The sequence below is a fragment of the Manacus candei genome, unplaced genomic scaffold (assembly GCF_025592945.1).
Source record: "Manacus candei isolate 608988 ecotype Guabito, Panama unplaced genomic scaffold, ASM2559294v1 h1tg000025l, whole genome shotgun sequence".
Classification (NCBI taxonomy): Eukaryota; Metazoa; Chordata; class Aves; order Passeriformes; family Pipridae; genus Manacus; species Manacus candei.
The window spans coordinates 3,608,645-3,631,650 of NW_026138073.1; the positions used below are offsets into that span (position 1 = coordinate 3,608,645).

Sequence of the window (23,006 nt, forward strand, 5' to 3'; positions counted from 1 at the left end):
GCAGTAATTATATGCTACTAGATTTTGGGTTTCGGGTTAAATGAAAATCTTCTTCAGAACATTTTAAAGATTGTGAAAACAGAGGGAGAAGGGGAAAGGAAGAAAATTGGGAGGATGTTTCACACCAGTTTTCCAACGTGCTTTTCTCAATGTCGTCAGCTTCTACACAAACAATAACAGAAATAAGGGCTTTTCCCTTTGTAGGAAAATTCCAAGGGGACCCAAAAGTAACTTTCATTAGAGGAAACTTACTTGCAGAAATAAGAAGATTGAGTCATCTGAGATAAAGTTCTTGTGTTTGTAAAATAAACTAAAAAAAATTTTTAAGCTCTCAATTTAAGTAACTTTCTCAGTACCTATTTCGCATTAAGCACATGCTACACATACTTTGGGAGGAAAGCACACAGCCAAATAATTTCCTAAATGAACACAGTATTTTATAGAATCATCACAGAATTGTTTGGGTTGGAAGAGAACTTAAAGATCATCTCGTTCCAACCCTCTGCTATAGTCAGGGACACCTTCCCCTAGAAGAATTTCCAAGGATACAAACATAGAATTTTAAATCACAGATGACTCTAAACTGCATGGGCAACACTCAGAGCTTTTTCCTGGGATTTGAGATGATGGAGTTCATCCAGTTCTCGCACTGGGAAGAAGTCATATAAACAACCCATCAAAACTGGCACTGCCAGCTCAGAAACCATGCAATAATTGAGTGTGGAGACTAATCCCTTCCTCCAGGCTGTCCCTCCAGAATAAGGACAGAAATGCTGGCAGGAAACAAGCTCATGTTGCCACTGCCCTTGGTTCAGATGAGCCGAGGTCAGAAGATTCCTGCTCTGTGATTGTTGAGCTGGCATCTTTCACAAATACTAAAGTTCATATATAAATAAACAGTTGTTGCAGTGACCTTTTAGCATTTCGGTAACTTGAAAGCCTCTCACATGTTCTTGGCCTGGCACAACCCTGGGACAAGTAAAAATGACAGTGCTGGTAAAAACAATAGTGGGCAGGCTGGATCTGTCTTTTAAACTAGACTGGGATGTGACGTGGCCAAGGTTATATAAGCACCAAGGTCAGATACAAATTGCTGTGTTAATGAGAGGTCAGTGGTGATGAAGAACAAACCAACGCTGTGTTCCACTGGCAGCTTCCAGCAGCATCACTTGCAAGGAGCCAGTTCTCCAGCAGAACTCACACAAAAACCAGTTGCACTGAGCTGATCACCCATGCAGTTCATTTCTCCATTAGAATTCCAATCACATGTTCAGACTTGCAAAAACAAGACTAAAGCAATCAGTCGTTAAGAAAGTCTGATTCAAGGAAACAGTCTAACTAGACTTAAACCTACTGAGCAATGATGTTATCCTAAATCAGGGCCAAAATGAAGCTTGCCAAAATAAACATTCAGCTCAGGAAAAAAAAAAAAATTCTAATCAAAACTCTAAGATTTGGAAAACAGAAATAATTGCCTCTGTACATATGCTTTTCACACCCTCAAATTTAATTGGGCAGCCAGAGAATTAGTTGCTCTACATTTCAGTAGTTTTCCATGTTAAGACCAAAGTGGTTGTGCCAATTACAGGAAACTGCTCTACTTGAAATACAGTGTATGGCTTCAAGTGCTCTGTATGTGCAGCCTGTACTGCAGCTGAAATTAAGACTAGTGTTGAAGTTCTGTCACTTCACTACCATTGAACTTGACCTCAATAACAGTTGTGGACCTATCACACTTACTTCAAAGCAGGTATGTGTTTGCTTAAACAAGATGTTAATTCCAAGGGCTTTGTTCTAGACAGGGTTTTCTGCTGTTAAATTAGTTCAGCTGTAGAAAAACTCTGCTTGACAGACTGGAGACTCATAATCTTCAGAAAACTGCCCTTTAATGATCGTGGCGCCTGTCTGTGGCTCACAAGTCCCCTTTCCTAATTAGACATTTACCAGAAACTGGCAATTGAAATTTTCCTCATCACTTGATGATGAATAATGCAATGCCCCTGTTAGGATTTCTCTGGAAGATGCTCTTTATTGTAAAGTTAAAGGAGTATTTTGGCCATTAAAGGAACATAAACAAGTACCTAATGTCACCTGTGATGTAAATGGATAATTTGACCTGCTCTGCACATGAAATATCTTACTGCTTCATAATCTTCCTAAAATCTATGGTGCCTTTCTTCTTTACATTGGGCAGATAAAATGCTTAACCATAGCATGGATATATTTGGATTTTTTTAGAAGTGATAAATGATTGAAGGGATGAGTTTTGTAGTGCTTTACACTTATACATCTGTTTAATCCTATGAAGCAGGTGGCAAGAAGTCACAAGGGAGAAGGCACCAGGGACGATCACTCTGGGCTTTACTGTCACATGTCAGACATGGGCTGGGAAAAAGGAAACATATGGAGTAATGAAAAAGTGCTGATTTGATAAATGTGCTTTGTTGTGTTGATTAATAATGAAACAAAAGGTCAGGTTTCATTTTCACTACGACAGAACACCTCTACAGTTACATGTACACCGGGATTGGTCCTTGCAGAGACTCAGTGGGTAAATGGGAGCAGATCCAGCTGACCCTCCTGAACTTGGTAACAAGTCAGGGATTTGACAGGCGAGGGGCAGGATAAATAATATCAAATATTTAAAGCATAAACTTTGAACCATACTGCAATATTCACTACTTTAGCCAGTGATTATTGAAGGAGAGCTTCCTGTTAATGCAGGGGCAAAAAGCCAGATGCCACCATCCAAAATCAGAATCATGGCAGTGTTTTCTTCCTTGTGTCCCTACAGTGATAATCCTGGACAGAGAGAGTGGGTGATTGGTCACGTTGTCCACTGGCACAGGAACTGGGCAGAACTGGACATTTCATTTCATTTATAATTGCTGAAGTATCTCCTGGCTTTACACTGAGCCAGCACCTTAGCTGAGGTCTTGCCATATCTCAAACCTGCCATCAGATCCATCAGATGCCTTGGGAACACCTAGGAAGTCAGAGTTCTCTTCACAGAAAGAGTAACTGTGCACTCAGTGTAAAACCATGTTTGGCCTGTCCATTTTCAAGGATCATGTGCATTTACTCTGAGGAATGACAGAATCACAGAATGCTCTGAGCTGGAAGGGACCCACAAGGAGGGAATGGGAGGATGGGCTCAAAAACTACAAGCAGTGAACAACAGTGCAGAAATGGGAATGCTGGGAATTAGAATGGCCTTAAACATGGTGTCTAGAAGATGCTTTCATGTGACCTCAGGCAGATCACTGATTTGTTCTGTGTTTCCTCTTCTCATCTGTACCATATTCCTTTTGTCTGTTTGCTTGGAGCACGTCTCCAGAGGCAGCACTGGCTTTTGTTGTGTGTTTGCATAGTCTGATATGCTACTGAAATAACTATTATTTGAAGGCCTGGTCTGTGCACCACCTTGTACTACTCTGATTTTAATTGAGGTATGGTGTTAAATGTTGCTCTACTGAACTATGTGAGCTGTAGGTGCTGGAAGGCCACAGGAGGGGAAAGTTCCTTCCAAATGTGTCTTTCTCTTAGACCATTCTCAAAGCACCCTCTTCATGGCACTGTGGGAGAAAGGGGCTGGTCTGTGGGGACTTCTGGTCTGATTCAGTACACCAACTGGTTTCTTATGTTACTCCAATTTAGCTTGAATCCATGTAACATTGCACCCTCAACTAAACAGATTAATTTTTTCATGCTGTTTACTGTCATGGTGTGTTATTTTAGGCATAGATATAGAATACACAGCTTTTTAACAAGTTCTCATTCATAAAAAATCTGTCATTTGCTGCACTAAATTAATCCCTAGAGGTGGGTTTTGGCCTCTTGGGAGGAGCACATGTGAGAAGGGTAAGAGCATTGCCTGAGGTGCCAGGCTGGAAGGGCAGTGTTAGAGGTGGGCAAAGCTACAGGATGTGAGAAATGGGGTAATTGCACTTGCTGAATCATAGTCATTAGTAATTCATGATTATTTATGGCTGTCATTTGTACCTCACTCAGAGATACCATTGATTGTCTCCCTCTGGGTCAAGCTGCTGAAATGGCAGAAAGAGTCATTTACAAGGGGAGGCCTGAAAACTTCTGTGTTTTAGATGGACCTGGTTTGTTAAACCATGAACAGATACACAAAAGATCGCTTTAAAACAGAAATATGGAAAAGTATTTCTGCCCTGCTGTAAAGTCATTTAACGTGATTAATACATATTTAAGAAAAAAGGGCTCCAACAAAACTTTGCTTTTAGAGAAAGTGCAAGAGTCTCAGAAGCCCCAGCACTGCTCTCAATGTGTTTTCATTGAAGCAAACGATAAAATTCCCTGTGGCTTTATTTTGAGTTGTGATCCACAGGAGCAAAGCCTGAGAACCCAAGAAAAAGCAGCACATTTTAGTATTCTGCAGACAGTACTAGTGCTGCCTTGTTAATACGTAAATGTGCTAATTACAAGCAAAATAAAAATTCCTTTATTTCCAGGGCCTTTCTCCCAAGATTTTCCATTTGCAAGTTAACGGTTTAGAGAACAAATGTATTCTGTGCTCTTAAGTAAAAGAATTTTTCCTTGGTCTTAACTATTTTGTCATGGATGGCTCACAAGGCAGAAGGGAAATGCACACACATGGAAACAGTCTATTACTAAACAATGTATTTCTGGGTTTTTGAAAGAGAGGGAGACTGTACATATGAGGGAAATAAAAGAGGGATTAAATGGAGCTGCAAGAAGAATTAACCTATATTTCGAACCTTCTTTCTCCAATTCCTGAGGAAAAGGGGGTTTAGAAAATAGGCTTTTTGCTGCTCTAGCTTCTGTAAAAATCTTTAAAGTTCTGCTGCTTTTTCTTAATATGCAGACTTCTTAAGAACTTGCTAAAGAAGTGAATCAGACCATAAAGAGTGTTTTAAATGGAGCACAGACGTCTGTAGTCTAACAGAACTAGCATTTTTATAGGGCACTTCCCAAGGATTTGCATGAATTTCTACAAAGAAAAGCTGCTTACTCATTCTTAGGCAAAAAAAAGTTTTTTCTCTGTGACATTTGTGAGGCATAGGAGAGCCAACAAGATGTACAATGCATACAAATGCTGTACATTCATGGCATTAAACTCATAGAAATCAGTCTAACTTGATGGAAGAAAATAATTTTCTTTTACTAGAACGTTTCTAGTTTCTTCTGTGTAGTACCAGCATCCAGCAAACACTATTTCAGCAAAAATCAAGTACTAAGTAATTATAATTACGCTCAGTAAACTCATGCACAGGGATTGTCTGGCTTTCTCATTCTTTCAGTAACTACTTCTACCAGTGTCCAAAGTTACTTCAGCTGTATTATTGCAGATCCTGTTTGCTCCTTCCTGAATTCCTCACCTCCATTCACTGAGCATCCTCCCCTCATTCCCTTGTGCCAGTCCCTTCCTAGCACAGCCCTGTCCTGGTGCTCCTGCATCCCCTCTCCAGGCTCCCAGAGGCTCCTGCTTGTGCTCCTGCTCTCACTGCAAGTGGGAAAATGGGCATAAGTTCCAGGACAACCTTTCTTGTGTAAATAACCCAGGTGTGTAAGTTCTGCTGTCACAGGGAAAGAGAAAGAACCAATAGTGGGGTTTCCAGAAAATTTTCAGAAGGAAAACATAGTAAGAATTGGTGGGAACCAGGAGGGAATTTTGTCCTTGTAAACAAGTGACATATTTTGATGTACCTGAAAGCCTCTAATTTATGCCTGCCATTAAAAAGTGGCAATTAATTCGTCTTCTCTACCCTCCCGGAGAAATAAAACATGTAAATCACTTACCTTGCTCAATAATTAAACAGCAGCTATTGATAAAATGACATTTATGTAATAGCACAGCCGTGTACTATCTCGCCTCATACCTCAAATAAAAATAGGAGTGTGTTTTCTAGTAACAGAGAACAATTCTGGCAGCCCAGTCTTGGCTGCAAACTCCCATTGATTTCACAGGAGGTCCAGCCTTGTCCTCACAGCGTGAAGGCTGGAGGGCTCCAGCCTCCCAACCCTGTGCCAATTCTGACCTCAGGATGATTTGGCTGGAAATCTAACATCTAAACAGTGGCAGTTGGCTCAGGAATTGCTGGAGGATCCCAAACCTCTCCATATAGAATAATTGTAATGGTAATAGCACATATGTAAGGTATAAAACATGAGAAAATCTGTCCTTGCAAAAGGTATTTCGCTGTTACATACCCAGAATTAATAGAGGAAGAGGGAGATGTCAACAGGAAGGATGCCAAATGCCTCACACAGCTCTGACACTGAGAGGAGCCGTTGTATATCCAATACCTTACACACTTGCAGCACCGGAAAATTGTATGGAAAGCCACGTCCTAGCAAAGCAGTGCAGATTCTTTACATGCCTAAAGAGACATGAGGGTTTTTCCTGGGTTTTTTTTCCTTTTCTCCTTTTTGACAAGGACATCACTGATCACAAATCATCACTGATGTGTTCATTCCCCCTTTCCAGTGGCCATGGCTACTGTGGCATCTGAAATGCCACTTAACATGTAGTTCCCAACTTGAGAGAGATTTGAAAACAGACTCAAGAAGGCACTTGGGTCTTCTCATCACTACATCCCACAATATCCTACTGCCCATATTCTTTTATCTCTGAGGTAGCACTCAAACATTTCCAGCCTTTGACATTCTTAGAAGTTGAATCTTAAAGTATGTTCACTCTGTATTTTCCACCTCATGTTTAGAGTTCAACAGTGAAGTCCATCTGCTGCATCCATTTGGGGTCAGATACAGCATATTGGTTATTTTCTTTTTTTTTCTTTTTATTAATTCCTGTCTCTTTTTCTCACTGTTTACTTCCTGGAGATAGCAATTAATGAGAGAGTTTAAGACACCATTTCCATGTATCTGTTTGGTGGGACCATCCATTTGGGTTTGTGTCTGTTCTACCTTCTTCCATCATCTCCTCTTCTCAAATACAAATATACAATCACATGCTACCTTAATTGACCATGACAGCATTTTCCATGCCAGTATCCCAGTTTGGCCATGCCAATGGAATGCCAATGGCACACTGCTCCCTAACATCTCGCTTTGCTGTTGGTGCATCTCCCAGTCAGAGCCTGAACTGAGGCTTTGCAAAGGCAAAACTCCCAGGCACTTTAGTGAGCATCAAATCAAGCTCAGGAGACTGTTTTATTTTTATTCCAAGTATTAAAGGAAAACTTCCAGGAGACACAAACCTCTCTGACAGGATTATGCTGTTTATGTATACATTTCTCATTGCCTTTGCAATGTAGATTTTAGTGGCATCCTCTCTGCAACCTGCTTGTGTGCAGAAGAATATAACATACAGTATTACTATAAATTAAAAATACTATAAATATTATTCTATTTCATAATCATTACATAGTTTCTATTTAAAAAGTGAAGTATACCTTCCTTATTTACTGTCTGGCCTTAATTCAGAGTATTTATCTCCATGTCTCATGCAGTGGCTAAACCTACTGTCTGGCTCCACCACAGATTTCATCAGGGTCAATTCAGCTCAGTTTTAAGTCCAGACACTGCAGTTTAACTACAGCTTTCTCCATATTCAGTATATTCCCAATGCTAAGAAGGTCCAAAAGCTAAGCATTTCACCATTTCAGACAAGTTAATTTATCCATCTTTTGTGCCATGAAAGATCCCATTGTCTCTGTCACATGGCATTTTCCTAAGAAATTATGCATATTTGTAGTTTTTGGCAGTCTTCTGAAGCATTCATATGCATGAATTTTTTTTTTCTGTGTTATTTCAGATGTAACTATAAGGAAAAAAATTGCTGAGCACAATTCAGCAGCCTTAGGAATAAAGTCTACGAATATAAAGGCACCTTTTTTAACAAAGCAAGGCTGTACAGATATATTTATTGGCTTTTAAGCACTGGCAGTAATTGTTTGTCAATTGTGACAAATTTTCAATATAGAAAGCAAACATCTTAGTATCACTCATTTGCTAGGCTCAGGATTAGCCACGAGTACTAACTGTACACAGACCCCAGAAATCAGACCATTGAGATGATCCCAGTATATTTTTCTTCCACGTGATTTTTCTGCTGCTGCCTGCTACTTTTTCTAGACCAAAAAGCAATTTATCTCTGTTATACATAAGCAGACTTGAGAATTACTGATTTTTATTATCCAAATATTTAACTCTCCCATCCTCATGTCCTTCAATGGAAAATTGTATTATTTGTGTGGTGGGATGGAAAATACTGAAAAAAAGTAATTACAAACTGTTCACTGCTCAGTATTTACCACATAATGTGGCAGTTACTGCAGGTTTTTAGGAGCCAGGTTCAGACAGTGTAATTCCCTGCTGTGAACCACTTTAAAGCATATTTTTGCATCATTGCATATTCCTCCATTGTTCCACATTCAGGATCTAAATGGTTAATAGTGATGTCTGTGCAGCCCATCAAGTCTTACTCTGTTAGTGCAGTTCTGACCATACCTCACAGGTCAGCAGCCACCAGTGGCCAAGGCTGCTGCTCACAACAGGAACCTGCAGGGCTAAAAGGATTCCACTCAGCTGGAGTTTGGAATCAGTCTCTTGTAAGGGATCCATGGGCTGACCCCAAGACCATTCATCATGTGACAGCCACTGTCCAGAGAACTGTTTGCCTGATATGATGTGGGTGCTACCAATTTTCATAGAATTACTAATTTTAGAGACAAAATCCCCAACCATATCTTAGCAGTGGGTTAAGAAACCCATAATAACAGGAGTTCAGTGAGCTATGCTTTCATTTTATTGTAATCATTGCCATCATACCAAACCCATGATTTAAAATCGTATTCACATCAAATATAGATCTGCTTTTAGAGTTATTAATTTACCAACTAAAAGTCACAAACTTTTTCTACACAAGGTTCCCTTTGCAGAAGGAGAGGGTTTGCATTGAAATTTAGCTGGCTCTTCTCCCCAGTTCTAAAATCTGGTTCTGTGTCCTTCTGCCTGGCTGTGCAGCACTTCTTTTTCATGGCATTATCAGCCTGCAGAAAACATAGTCAGGAAACTACTTGGAAATAATTCCTGTAGCAACAATTTATGATACAGTCCAACTATTGCCTGTTCCCTGCGTGACATCAACCTGTCTTTAAAGTTATGGTTATTTATGTAACAATCACATAGGAGAGCACAAAGAGGATGCCAGTCCATGGGTTTGCATAAATAAAGTGCCCTAAGGAACCTAAACTGAAATGCAGGCCTGTACTAAACTGTGATCCAAGTTCATTGTAATTTTGGGAATAAACTGGAAATCTGTCCTTTGCGGGATTTTGCCAGGTTTTACCATAAAGATGCAGAAAGCATCTCATATGAATAGTTTCCTGTTCAGGGGTTATTCTGAGCACATTTCTGAAAAGCGCTACATACTGCAATTTAGATTCTTTTCTTTTGATTGCTTGTTGCATTTAGTTGTAAAAAAAAAAAAAAATAGGATGCACACAGTAAAATGTGCAACGTTTAATTTGCAGCAAATAATAAAACTCAAACCATAATCAGCATTTCCTTTTTTTCCAGAGAAAACATTACGCTGAACTGAATTTTACAGCTGTACAAACTCTTTTAAAGTAATCTGCTCAATTGGGCGAGTTAATGATATTTAATTTGACCAGGCCAAACTTTACATGCTGTGTGTTGCTGTGAGCAGTGCTATGCTGTGCAAGTGTTTCTGTAACATAAATGCTAACACCTTCCACTCTCAGCTGGCTTAACAAAAAACCTGGTGTCATCACCCCTCTAAGATAAACCAAAGATGACAGCCTAAGAAGTGTTATGTGCACGAGGTAATTCAGCAGGAATTTAGCCTTTTCAATCTATTCTGCACTCAAGCTAACCCTCTTTATTAGCACCCAGCTTTTTGCTGTGGGCAATATGTTAAGTATGGGCTAAATTTAGTTACTGGCTGAGTAATGTTACTCATTCAGTGCCCCACTTACTTTAATGAGACTAAACGTGGCACTGCACAGTGTGAACTAAGGGCAGTGTGATACAAGTAAAGATGAGAGAATCTGGACATGTATTTTAGAGTTTTCAATCATATTCAAGAAGTTAATGTGGCAGAGTCACCACATTAGTGCACGTTTCAGACATGTACAAAATGATTAAATGACAAAGCAGCAGCCACCAGTAGCACCTGAGGCTACAGTAACTGTGTCCAATCAAGGCAATTCATTATTTTTATGCCTTGGAAAAAATATGTTACTTTTCTGTGCAGAAAGCAATCATTGCCACTGTGAGACTCACACCGGTGGTTATGGATACAGTAATACAGATTATCAAGTACACAGTGTCTCACTGGGAAGAGTACAGTGTAAGGCATCATTCATAAAGATATATAGGCAAAGTATGGTCCTTGATCACAGAATGGTTTGGGTTGAAGGGACATTAAAGACCATCTCATCCCACCCCCTGCCCTGGGCAGGGACACCTTCCACCAGCCCAGGTTGCTCCAAGCCCCGTCCAACCTGGCCTTGGACACTCCCAGGGATGGGGCAGCCACAGCTTCTCTGGGCAACCTGTGCCAGGGCCTCCCCACCCTCCCAGGGATGAATGATGTGAAATAAAGAATTGATGAGAAGAACTGATACCACAGGGGCTCTCACTGTCAGTGCCAGTAGCATCTCAGATTGCAGTTTATCTCTGTGCCAGCCAACACTTGTCCCAGTCCAAAGAACATGGTAACAGATCCACCATAGCATGATGCTCTAGGATTGTAATTTCACTATCAGCTTGCACAAACAAGTTACTCTGGGCAGCTTCTCTGTAATTGTTTGGTTTTATTATTTTTTTCCATCTGTATTAAATTGCCAACAGTTTTCAGGTTAGAAGAGATAAAAACTAGAGTTACCAGTGGTTCCCACCATGTCTGTAACATATTTTTTTGCATGTAAACCCATAGAGTTTTTGGATTTTCAGATTTCTCAACAAACAAACCAGATCTCCATTTAAGGCTGGAAGCAGCAAGAAGTAAACATATATTCAGTCCTTTAAACACAGGACTGAACTCCTTTTGGAGTTTGTTCTGCACTGTTCATTGTGTTTAGCTCTCTTAAAATTACAAATCTTGCAGTCAGAGAGACACAGAAACATTAAAATTTCTCACAAACCAAAACTCAAAATGAGAATTGTGGTTTGGCAGCTTTGTAAAAACTGTGACAAATATGAGCTCATCTCTTTCACTGCCCCTGGTAGACTTAGGGAAGGATTCATTAGAAACCATGCAAGGAAGGAAGGAAGTGTGAGCTAAATGCAAAGCCACAGTGATCTGGGAGGGCTCAAGGCCTCTCTCTGGATCAGGAATGACACCTCTGATTGCCAAAGTTTTGAATCTGTTTGTGGAACTGAATGTCTCATTTTGGGTTTGCTCCTGTGAACAAAAGATTCACTACTCCTTTGGGATGGGAGGGACCTGTGTCCTGATTTTCTTCTCAGACCCCCATCTTCCAAGGCCTGGCATGTTTAGTATTATTTCTGTTCACTACCCTAAAATAGAGGGTTTTTATTGCAGTGACTGAGTACCACCATCGTCTTTCATCTGAACAATTGTTTATCAGACACAAAAACATAGTATTGTAATTTCAGTTCCGTTCAGCAAAAAGGTTACAAGACTAAAAAAAAAAAAAACCAACAAAAACTAGAAAAATTACAGGAGAATTAATAACTTGTTCTATTTGAACAAGGGCTGAGGGATTTCTAATCTGCAAGAAACAAATGGGATGCTGGTTTGTAATTCAGGTCAAAGAGCAGGCCTGGTAAAATCTTATCAAAACAAAAAACAGAGCAGAGGATTTGTAAAGTTACTGTAGTGGAAGGGGAAAATGAGAGATGCACAACAGTGCAGAAATCATTCTTAGCACTGGCTGCAGATACCTTGAGTTGGAAGCTGAGACTTGTAGATAAGCAGCCCAAGCCAACAAGGGCATCCTGCACTCGCTGACGGTGCCTCTCTCCTGCAGGTCAATGGGAAGGATTTGTCCAAGGCCACGCACGAGCAGGCGGTGGAGGCTTTCAAAACAGCCAAGGAGCCCATCGTGGTGCAGGTGCTGAGGAGGACCCCGCGCTCCAAGGCCTTCCCTCCTGCTCATGACTCGCAGCTGGTGGATGTGGGCACCCAGACAGACATCACCTTCGAACACATCATGGCTCTGAGCAAGATGGGCTCTCCCACCCCTCCCGTCTCCGTGCTGGACCCGTACCTCCTGCCTGAAGAGTAAGTCACAGTTGTGAAGCCCTTGAAAAATCCTTGTGTTCCTTAGTATAGTTCACAAACTCACCTTCACTTGCTGGTGAACGTGTGCTCCCAGGAGCAGCCAGGATCCATACAACCATTCGGCCATAACTCACAGCATTTTCATTTTTCCTTCACATTAGCAAGCCATTACTCACATGAGTAATGCCACTGAGTCACAACATGGCCTCATAAAGCTCATTTTTTTTGCTGGCATTTGATGGATAAAGTTATTGCATTTTGTAATTCCTCTCACTGCCTCTTTGGGTTGCTTATGTTTTAACTTTATTTTTTATGGCTGCCATAAATTGTGTAATGCTAAGAGCCGCTACATTCTGTTCCAGCGTATTAATTACTTTATTATAACCCTGCAGCGCTGTTACTCAAATAAGTTGTTTTCTAGGGCTAAAATTACTTACCAGTGTTGTCAAGGATGTTTTAGAATCAAATTTTAATTATTGTTAATGGTAATTTGATGCTTTTGTACTTACAAATACAAATGACAATTATCTCCTGGCGCACACGCCCCCCGCCCTCACATGCTGTTCGAGAGGAAAACAGCTCCCCAAGGAACCCCTGCAAATTGCCTGTCATCCTGCCACGCATCTCCACAGGGAACAAGGGACAGAAAGGCTTCTGACTGTCTCAGTTGCTGTGTGTCAGAGGCTGATGTGGTCGAGGCACAGCCGTACCTGGCTTTGGGGTGATCCTGCACACAGTGAGAGGCAGGACTGGTGTGCAGGACCACTCTGGGAGGGGAATTATCCATCAATACACACACACACCACCCCAGTGCACCTCTCTAGACATCCCTGTCAGCACTCCTAGGAAATAGGGTTTGGCTACAAACAGGCACTGATGCTGTGCTGCTCCTCAGTGACTTTCATGGCATGTTAACATTCCCACATTCAGGCAGGAACTGGGATTCTGTGTGCAGTGTCTGTTCCTTTCGTGACTCTGCTGATACTTGAAAGATGGTTCCAGCAGATATTCCTGCATGGCCACCTGTTCCCAGCCCATTGAAAATCCAAGCACAGCAGCACCATTTAGTGGAAATATTTGACAAAAGCCTGTATTTGAGCTTTCTTGCAGCGAAGAAACAGCAGGGCTTAAGAGCACTGTGCAGAGGACAGTGATTATTCTTAGAGCCCTGACCCTGCACATCCCCAACCACATCTGCGAGAGGGATTTTCGGTACCTGCAACTTGCCAACTTCAAAACCAGTTACATTAGGAAAACGGCAAATATTAATTCCTGATGAATCATTTAGGATTAAATTCTTCCCTGTGAGGGCAGTGAAGCCATGAAACAGGTTTCCCAAAGAAGTGGTGGATGCCCATCCCTGAAAGTGTTCAAGGCCAGGTTGGATGGGGCTTTGAGCAGTCTGGTCTAGTGGAAGGTGTGTGTCCCTGCCTATGGCATGGGGGTTGAAAGTAGATGATCTTTAACGTCCCTTTCAAGCCAAACCAAACTGTAATTCTATGATTTAGGTTGCAACGTGCCTGCATTCTTCCAGCTCAGCCCTATCAACTTCATAATGCTCCTTAATCATGAGACAGATACAAACTCCTGGCATCAGCAGCATCCTTACTCAGAGCTGGAGATGTTGGTCTTCCCCACACAGCCCATCTCGTGGCTGTCCCGACATGTGAGAGCAGGCAGGCAGCTGTTCCAGTATCCTGTCACCCAGCATGCGCAAGCAAACAGTCATTTTTCCTAATGCTTCCTCTAACTTCTCCAAATCCCATCCAGATTAATCTACCCTGCCTCTAACAAGTTGGGTATTTTAGCCAATTAGCAGATGCTGTTACACAAATAGCCTCAGGGATGTATCTAGTTAACAGAGAATTAAAGGGAGTTTACTTTCACTACAGAAAAGAATCCCAGCACAGAAAACAGTGATCACAAGAGCATCACACTGCTTGAACTTCCAAAGTATAGACAGTGAAAGTGTGGGAGAGCTGAAGCTGTAAAAAGCAGCAGGCTGTCCTCTTGCAATACATATAATTTTTGTTTAAAACACTTAGTGGTCTAGATGGTGTAGCATTTAGAATTAAGCACATGCAACTCCTTGGTGTGGTGATTAGTCCATCATGGTCATGATTGCTCCTTACAAGCTTGGAATGCATTAACATGCTCATTAAAGCACTGAGTGCTGTCCCTAAACATACCTTTTTTTTTTTTCCAGCCATCCATCAGTGCATGAATACTATGATCCAAACGACTACATGGGAGGAATTCATCAAGAAATGGACCGGGATGAGCTGGAATTAGAGGTACTTGCTCTGATTTACTGATAGTTTAGCATGTGCACGTCTTGGTCCTTGTATTGCACATAAAGTGAAAAGACATTTCAAAGCAGATATTTGGGGTAACATTGCTCACCGGTGACTTTGCAGCTGCAAACCTTGCTGGTACCTTTAGCAGTTCATTGAACTGTGAGCCAGGGACTGATGATCTTCAGCCAACAAATTACCATAAATAATGAAGTCATTGATTCCATTAATTAAATTCCGTGTAACTGTGCTGATTTAGGCTTTCTGAAAGACTCTGCTGAGTGGCAGGGCCTGTTCCACATAACCACAGCAAAAATGTGTGAGTTTCTCTTAAATATTCCCCAGCTGAGAAACAGATGTTCTTGATCATACAGTTTAGAAGTATGCTAAGTTTACAAGACAAGACCAGGATAGATTTGCCACTATACTAAGCTGTCCCTCCCTTTTTCATTACTTAAAAGTGACATATGTATATATATGAAATTACAGATAATAAAAGTTGAACCAGTCACTAAAGTATGCAAGTCCATTTTCCTGCCAAGTCTTTAAAAGTCACTTTTGCTTTTAGCACTTGTATATCCCATCAGAAGTTCATCTTCAGTTTTCTCATGCTTAAATAACTTGCTCCCAGCCATTCAGAGCACAGCACATAAATTGTGGGCCGTAGTTCTGCAAGATACTTAAGCAGTACTGACCCAGTGAAGTGTTTTTAATCATTTGCAATAAATAGCAGTAAAATATCCCAATACTTATAAACACTGCCAGCTATGTCTGACCCAGCTAATCTATCCAAGATATCAAGTGAATAGTTTACCCTTAGCTGGCTTGCACTTCTGATTTCTTAGATCCTGGTCCTGCTAACACCTATTTGTCAAAGCAGGCAATGCTGACCTGCCTGTAGCTCTGTTCAAATCAGGGGTGGATTTATCAGCAGCTTCAGTGAGAGCAGAGTTCAGTCGTTCTATGAGCACGAAGTTGTTCCCTCCTGTAAAAGTGTTTGCAGGATCAAGGACTAAAACCCCATAAAAAAGTTTGCAAGCTGTTTTCAGATTCTGCAGATCTGGTAGCAATTCATCTCTGTATACAAACCTAAATCAAAGGCAGGGTGAAATCAAAGTGCCAGTAAAACAAATGCTACTTTGCAGACTTCAAGGCCTCACTTTTCAAACAAGGGCCTTTTTTTCTCTTATATAAAAACAAATACAGTATAGATTTGAGTCTTAAAGGAAAATGTAGAACAAATCAGTGTTTTCTACCAGTATCTTTCCAAAATCTATTTTTTAAGAAATCTAATATTGTGGATAAGTTATATTGCTTCCATTAAAAGGTCAACCAGTTGAGCTGAAAACAGTTTAAAAACACACACTCCAGTAGCCAAACGTTAATATGCCTTAAACCACAACATTAATAATTTTGACATTGATATAGTACTTGATGGCAAAAGGTGATCAGCTCAGTAACACAGGGAGATGAACATTAGAAAAGTCTCTGTACCCTAATAGTATTTCTTAAAAACCACTAAAGATTCCTGTTCAAATTATAAAGACTATGATCAATGGTAAGGTCAAAGTGCTAACAGGGACTCAACTGGCTGGTTGCTTTTTTGTTTGCCTTTTGATAGATATGTTTTAAAAGACCACAAAGGCACTGTTTCATTGACTGCAGCAGGAATGTCGAAAGTAAGAAAGCCATCAAGTCAGACTTCTGGGTTTCTCTGTCCATAAAATGTGCTTTGAATTTAAATCAGAAGCTCCTCATCTAAACTTTTATGGTCTGTAGCTGACTGGTTAGTGATTTGTAACAAGTAAACAAGACAAAAAAGGTGAAATACCCAAGTTCACAACAAGCTTCTAATGTAAATATCCATAGGAAGGAATTTATGTTGGCAGTACTGCTGAGATGCCAAAATTGTATTCTTGGTTTTCTCTCTCAACATTTATCTTAAAATTGATGACTCAGAGGTAACTGCCATATATTCCTTATTACAAAAATAAATAAATACCCTTTCTTTTCTTTAGAAGTTTACATGCCACAAGTAAAGAGGGACTAAATCCTGAACTCCTGTTTTATTATAAATTAAAAGTACATTCATTCTTCACGGAGGCCCAGCTAGAAGTCATTTCAGGCTCATAAAGGAAGAATAATGTCACTCCAGGATTCCCCAGCAGTGTTATGCATTAATATGTTTATTCAAACAAGTCTGGCCAGCTGTCAGACACAGCCCAAGCCAAGGCTCTCTCAGTGTAACTTTCTCACATTACAAAGGAGAACATTCTACATCAAAAAGGGCCTTGTTCCCTCCCTTTTGACTTTCTGTCTTCACCCTTTCCAATATGCAACTTGTATGTAGGTCTTCCTTCTTTCCAAGTAGAGAACTGAACTCGGCTGAGTGGTTGGTTGAGACTCAGTAGAGCTTGAAGATGAAAACACGAAATGTTTGGTAACTGCTGAGATATCTCCTTTTGATGCTCTCACTCAGCCTTGGACAGACATGATGTGCTCATGTCAAAAGGCTGAAGGAGGACCACAGATTCATTCAAAGAGCTTTTTGCCCACCCGGTGCACAGCTCCCAGTGTTCCCAGCATGAAACCACAACAGCTGATCAGCCAAAAAATGAACACACCAAGCGACCGAACCTGTGCTTCAAAATCTGAAATTAATACTTTGCTGCTTTTAGGAAACCATAAATAAAATCTGAGTACCAGGTTCTCAAGCTCTCCCCTTCACTATACTTTGCTGCTTTGGTTGAAATTTTTCTTTTACTTCTCCAATAATCTGTTTGCAGGGGAGGGGAGGAGGTAACTGTCTGAACGTGGGAATTGGTAGGCTCCATCACAGGCACTCTGCAATTTTTATTCCATCCTGGTTGTAAAGCATTTCAAAGCATCTTTTATGTGAATACATTTTTTCCTCTATGAAAACTCCCTCTCTGCAGGGAGTTGCACAGATCAGGAGCTTCTCAAGGCATTGCTGTGTCTCTGAATACAAAGGACTGCAGCCCAGGCCTGCTTCAGGCAGTGATTGAATATGTAAAGGTTTAAAAAGCTTCACAGCTGTACTTTCTAAGGCAAATATTTGTATGTTCTTTGTTTGGAACAAATGCAAAAGTGGTGAAACATTTCAGCTTGCTCACAAGCCAGTACTGAAAGGCTGTCCTTCCTTGGTTCTCTGGAGGGCTTAAACCTGGCCTTAATATCTCATACTGCATGAGAAAGGTCTAAATCATGGACCACTGCCCATCTGCTTGGCAGAGAGCCTGGGCATCCTTCAAGTTATCCTACTATCCCAAACATCTTTTCATCAGGGTGAGAAACACTTTTCTTTAGCCTTTCCCAGCACCACTGATGACTAAAGCTGGTCCAGTCTCTGTGGTCTGTCAGAGAATGACCATCATATTGCTGAGTGGGCACAGAAATCTCCAGAGATATTTTTGCTCCTTCTCTAGGGCAAAGAATTTTGGAAAGAAAATGTGGTTTATAAAATTTTCTCCTCTGAAGAGCAGAAGAGTGGGGTTTTTGCTTTTTACCCATGATGAAAAGCACATTTATGTGAAAATACCAAGTGTACAGATCCCTTTCTTAGGTTCAAGACAGCAAGAACAAGATTTTTCCTCCTGCTGTACCAGGGTCAGTTGCTAAAAAGTGGTGATGAGGCCTCACACAGTATAAAAGGAAATAGTTCTTTATTTCCCTGACATTCTTTTCTCTGTGAAACCTATTAATGGAACAGCAAAAAAGTGGGCCCTGCTGGTCAGGTATGTCAGAGGTCAGCACAGAAAAAATCCTACCACATTTCACAGGGAGAGGGAAGGGACAGAGTACTTACCCTGCAAGCTGTGGGTAAGGCTTTGTCAATGTTTGAACTTTTTTTACCCATCTCTGTCCTCTCATTTCAGATTTCTACTGCTCATTTCTGTCTTGTTAGAGAAAGGACTTTGATTTTTATAAATTTGCAGGCAGGCCATAATTCTAAATCAGCAGTATAATAATTCAATAATCCTTTGCAAATGAAGGATCTTCTGAGCTTATAGAGGTTAATTTACTATTATCACTTGCTCCTAATTCATTATTATGAGTAGTTGCAGGTATAATGTCATAGGGCACGTTCATTTCATCTTGTCTTCGTGCAAATGCCATATGGATTTCAGCAACCAGCTCTTTGAGCCCTCCTTGGCTCTACATTTGATGAGGAGCCAATAACCTTTCAGACAGTTCTCTTGCACAAACTATTTTGAAAGAGCATCCAAATCCTTCTCTGGAACGTCTCTCAAAATGTCACTTTTACCTGATCTGAAGAAGCAGAGTTGAATCATCTGTGAGCGTAAAAATTGTCATAGATGAAATTCTTACATTTATCACATTAACACAGCCCTGACATTCCCACACTTTGTGGGTTCCACCGTTGCCTTCCAGCTGGTTTCTGCGGTTCCAGACCAGGTGTTGAACAACCTCAGTGTCTCCCTTCTGCGGGGCTGGTGGCTGAGGGGTTTATACAGTTCATTTCAATAGTATCTGAGCCCCGGCTGAGCACTAAATACACTTTCATCTCCAGACTAATCCGGTGCCTGGCAGAGGCTCTGGAAGCAGTCCAGCAGCAGGAGCACAGAACCATTGTCAGCTGGCAGGATCAGGCCCCTGAGCTGCCCAGAAATGCAGCCCTTGAGACAGAACAGTAAGAACTGGCAAGTCCTGTGGCGTTGCAAACACATCAACTCACACCTTCGAAGTTCTCTAGGCCCACATTAATTCCTCTCATTTAATCATTTCCTGATGCATTTACACAAGCTGCCATAAAACCTGTATTTGTAGGTGCCAGTTTTCTGTTCTCCCCTTTTCATGTATCTCTGCATTACACAGACTCACCTCGGAATATAGAAAAAAAACCTTTGCTTTGAAGACCCTGGTGTTGATTCTTCAACTCCAACTGGAATTGCACACTTTTATCTCTCAAATATTTCAAACTTTTATGATTGCATTAAAACTTCACTGACACAAAGACCCGTAGAAAGCAGCTGTTCCTGTCTTTGAATTTGTAAAATTATCATGTTTGGGTAGCATCAAACCCACTTACTCTATTCCCACCAAGGACTAGAGGGATTCTACCCAAGAGTAAGTCTGTCAACTAATTACTCATAAAAATTCAGGTTCTAAACACCTGCTCTATAAATATTTTGTTTGCTCTGGCTTTTTTTGTTCTTTATTTGTGTGTTTTTAAACAACTATCTCTTTTCCTTTTAAAATATATATATTATTTAATTTATCAGATGATTTATTACCTTCCAGTATATCACAGGTGGTGTCTCGGAGGGTACATTTTAAATGCAAATCCATACTTTATTTTTAATTATGATACCCTTTATAGTTGTACACTGTTGGAAAAACACCTATTGTTTAGTCAAAATAGGTGGCAAGTAAATGAAACAGCCTGCTCCTTGTTTTCCTTCAACTCCTAAAGGTGCTGGCAAGTGTTTGTGGTTACACAGGATCTATTTAAATAATGGCCAAAGTCACCATATTTTTCTGTTTGTTTTGGGGGGAATGTTAACATTATATGTATATTTTTTCACTGCCAGTATGACAAGCAATAGAATGAGCAGCACTAGTTTCTTGCCACCATTTCATTACCATGTTTTCGAATCAGTAAAGTATATAAAAACATTCCTGAAGACATGAGATACTTTTGTTAAGTATGCAGGGAACATGGGAATCATTCTAGACCTGAATCAGGCCCAATCCACAAACCCAATCCCACCTCATCCCCAGTTCACCCCGTGATTAAGTGCAGGATAAACACCTTGGCTGCAGTGGCATTCCCAAGGATCAGCTGAGACCCGAATTGAATCCACTTGATCTCATCTTTTCTTCTGAAGAATCTCCATGTCCTCTCTAGAAATCTTTAGAAATCTGAAAAAAACCCCCACTATTAAAGCATTGTGTTCAAACCTTTAAGTAACAAAAGAGGGAGGAAAAGCGCAGCAGTTCACCATGGATACTATTGATTGAAACCACTTAAATACCAGCTGAAATGTCGCTGACATTTACAGCTACGTTTCTTTAGGGGAAAAAAAAAAAAAAGGAGAGAAATTACACATGTTGACAAGTAAATAACACGAGATTGCTGATCTTGGCAGCTGTCATCCAGACGCGCCGATAAATTATTCACATCAGCTCGTTTTATTGTCTTGCCCCTTCCAAATGGCACAGCGTGGGTCACAACAGAGATGTGCAGGGATGGGGAGTTGTGTTATCAGGACTTTTCCACTGGAGCAATGGGTCCAAGCACAAACACGTGGTGGAGGGTCTGTCCTGGGGCTGGGACAGCCCTCGATCCTCCTCTTCCTCAGTCTCTGTCCCTATGCCTGGTCCCACTTTTTCCCTTCAGCCCCACAGCTGTCTCCTCAGGAATTCTCCCTGGTAAAAGAAACATAGAGGAAGAACACGTATTTTTAAGATGCTTAAGCATCTCCAAGACTAACAAGACCACCATGACCTGCTGAAACCAAACCCTTGAAAGATACTGAAGTGCTTATTATATTTCTGTTACCAATACCAAATGCTTTGCTGAGAATATATTGATCTTCAGTCACATTTCTGAGAACTTATTAGATCATCTTATGAAAATTATACAGTTTAAGGTAATAGAGCATTATATTTTTCTCTGAAAAGCCAGAGAATTTCCCTGCTTATAAGGAAATATGTATCAGCTGTGACAAATATTGAAATCATACTTTATAAGTATTTTAGCCTTTGAAGTCTTACCATGACATGAAATATAGGTAATTTTTCTTCCTTAAGATCAATAAAAGGTCTATTTTCAAAATGACTTTATATTGATTGAAGGGTCAAAAATGCCCCAGGTATTGATTGTCTGCATATAATCCCGTTTTGCTCAGTAAGTTAACCTCGTCTACAAGTGAAATGAAAAGAGATCCACTATATCACTTAAGCAAAATATTTTCATTGTATTTGAAAAATTGCTTCCATCAGTCACTGGTGTCTCACTGACAGTGTATTTTCCTTTATCTCTCTTTTTTTAAACCCCAGGAAGTCGATTTACATAGAGTGAACAGCCAGGACAAGCTTGGCCTCACTGTCTGTTACAGGACCGATGATGAAGATGACATGGGGATTTATGTGAGTGAGGTAAGATTGAGCTGATTTCCATAAGATACAATTTGTGTTTTAAACTTGATTGTTGGGCATTTAAGACATTTGTCTTCTGTTTTTACCATGTTAGAAAAAACAGCCAGAGTGCAGTAATTTGAAGAAATCTAATTGTTTTCCTTTTCTCCAAAGTCCTGCACCCACTGAAGTCAAACTTGGTTATATATACATTTAGTGTTCATTTTCCCCCAACACAGTCTCAGCATTCAATTTCAGATAATGCCTTCAAAGTATTTTTAATATATTCCCTCTATTAGTTTTTGTTCTTAATTATTCCGGAATCAGTACAAATTATTAAAAAAAAAAAAATCCACACACTCTCATTTGCAAATATTTGAGGTCCATTTGTCTCTCTCTGCTCCCTTCCATGAAATAAGTAGTATTTTATACATCAACTTTTTATCATAAAGATCTCTAACAAAATTAATAGCAGCAGTTTGGGGAAAGAAACTCATAACTAAATCTAAAATCTTCCATTAAAATGGCCCGCTTAGCAAATAATCCTTCCTGTTCTGTATGCAAAAACTGGTTCTAATCAGAGCACTGTGTGAAGCAAAGTGTTAAAATTTGAGTTAACTCGATACCAGGCAAATTTGATAAACCTACATTCCCTGAAGATGCGGCTCAGGATGCTCAGAAACGTTTTGGGATTGACTTGATCATTTTAATTTGCATTTCACTTTGTCTGACATGAGCAGGGAGAAGTCCTGTAGTCACTGGGGCAGATGTGACAAGCACGGGTGGAGCAGCAATGACAGGCACACTGATTACACCATCAGTCGTGTTACCAACACTGGGGAAGCAAATCCTGAGCTCCCAAACCTCCAGAGCACTCACAGTTCCCTTGTTTTGTAGATCGATCCCAACAGCATCGCTGCCAAGGACGGGCGGCTCCGGGAAGGGGATCGCATTATTCAGGTACGTGTGTGGAGGGTTCCAGGCCTGCTGACACGGGATAATTCAGTTCCTGCCCTCAATAACAAGGCTCTGCACGTGCCATGCAGAGGGATGGAACAGCATCTCCTGTCCTAGCCAACGCTCTTGCCCTACACTTGTCTGCACAAGGCTGGAGATGTGCACGTGGGCTGTGCCCAGCCCGTGCAGCACCGGGGTCTGTCCAGATCCCAGCAGTTCTGCCAAGCTCATCCCAGCAGCACACAGGTGTCCCTGGGAGAATATCTCATGGTGTTGCTCTTTTCCTTCAAAGATCAACGGCATAGAGGTGCAGAACCGAGAGGAAGCTGTGGCACTTCTGAGCAGTGAGGAGAGCAAGAATATCTCCTTACTTGTGGCAAGACCAGAAATTCAGGTACTGTAGCAAC

The 23,006-nt window shown here is 40.8% G+C and overlaps 1 protein-coding gene across 2 annotated transcripts in view; it reads left to right on the top strand.

The window, feature by feature from the left end:
* Positions 1-23,006, top strand: part of PDZRN3 (PDZ domain containing ring finger 3) — a 135,923-nt gene that overhangs the window by 108,372 nt on the left and 4,545 nt on the right. For both annotated transcript variants that reach the window (XM_051788636.1, XM_051788637.1), the window contains 5 exons: positions 11,973-12,226; positions 14,433-14,520; positions 21,565-21,663; positions 22,540-22,602; positions 22,892-22,993. In XM_051788636.1, coding sequence (XP_051644596.1) covers positions 11,973-12,226; positions 14,433-14,520; positions 21,565-21,663; positions 22,540-22,602; positions 22,892-22,993 — 606 coding nt within the window. The remainder of the gene's footprint in view (positions 1-11,972; positions 12,227-14,432; positions 14,521-21,564; positions 21,664-22,539; positions 22,603-22,891; positions 22,994-23,006) is intronic.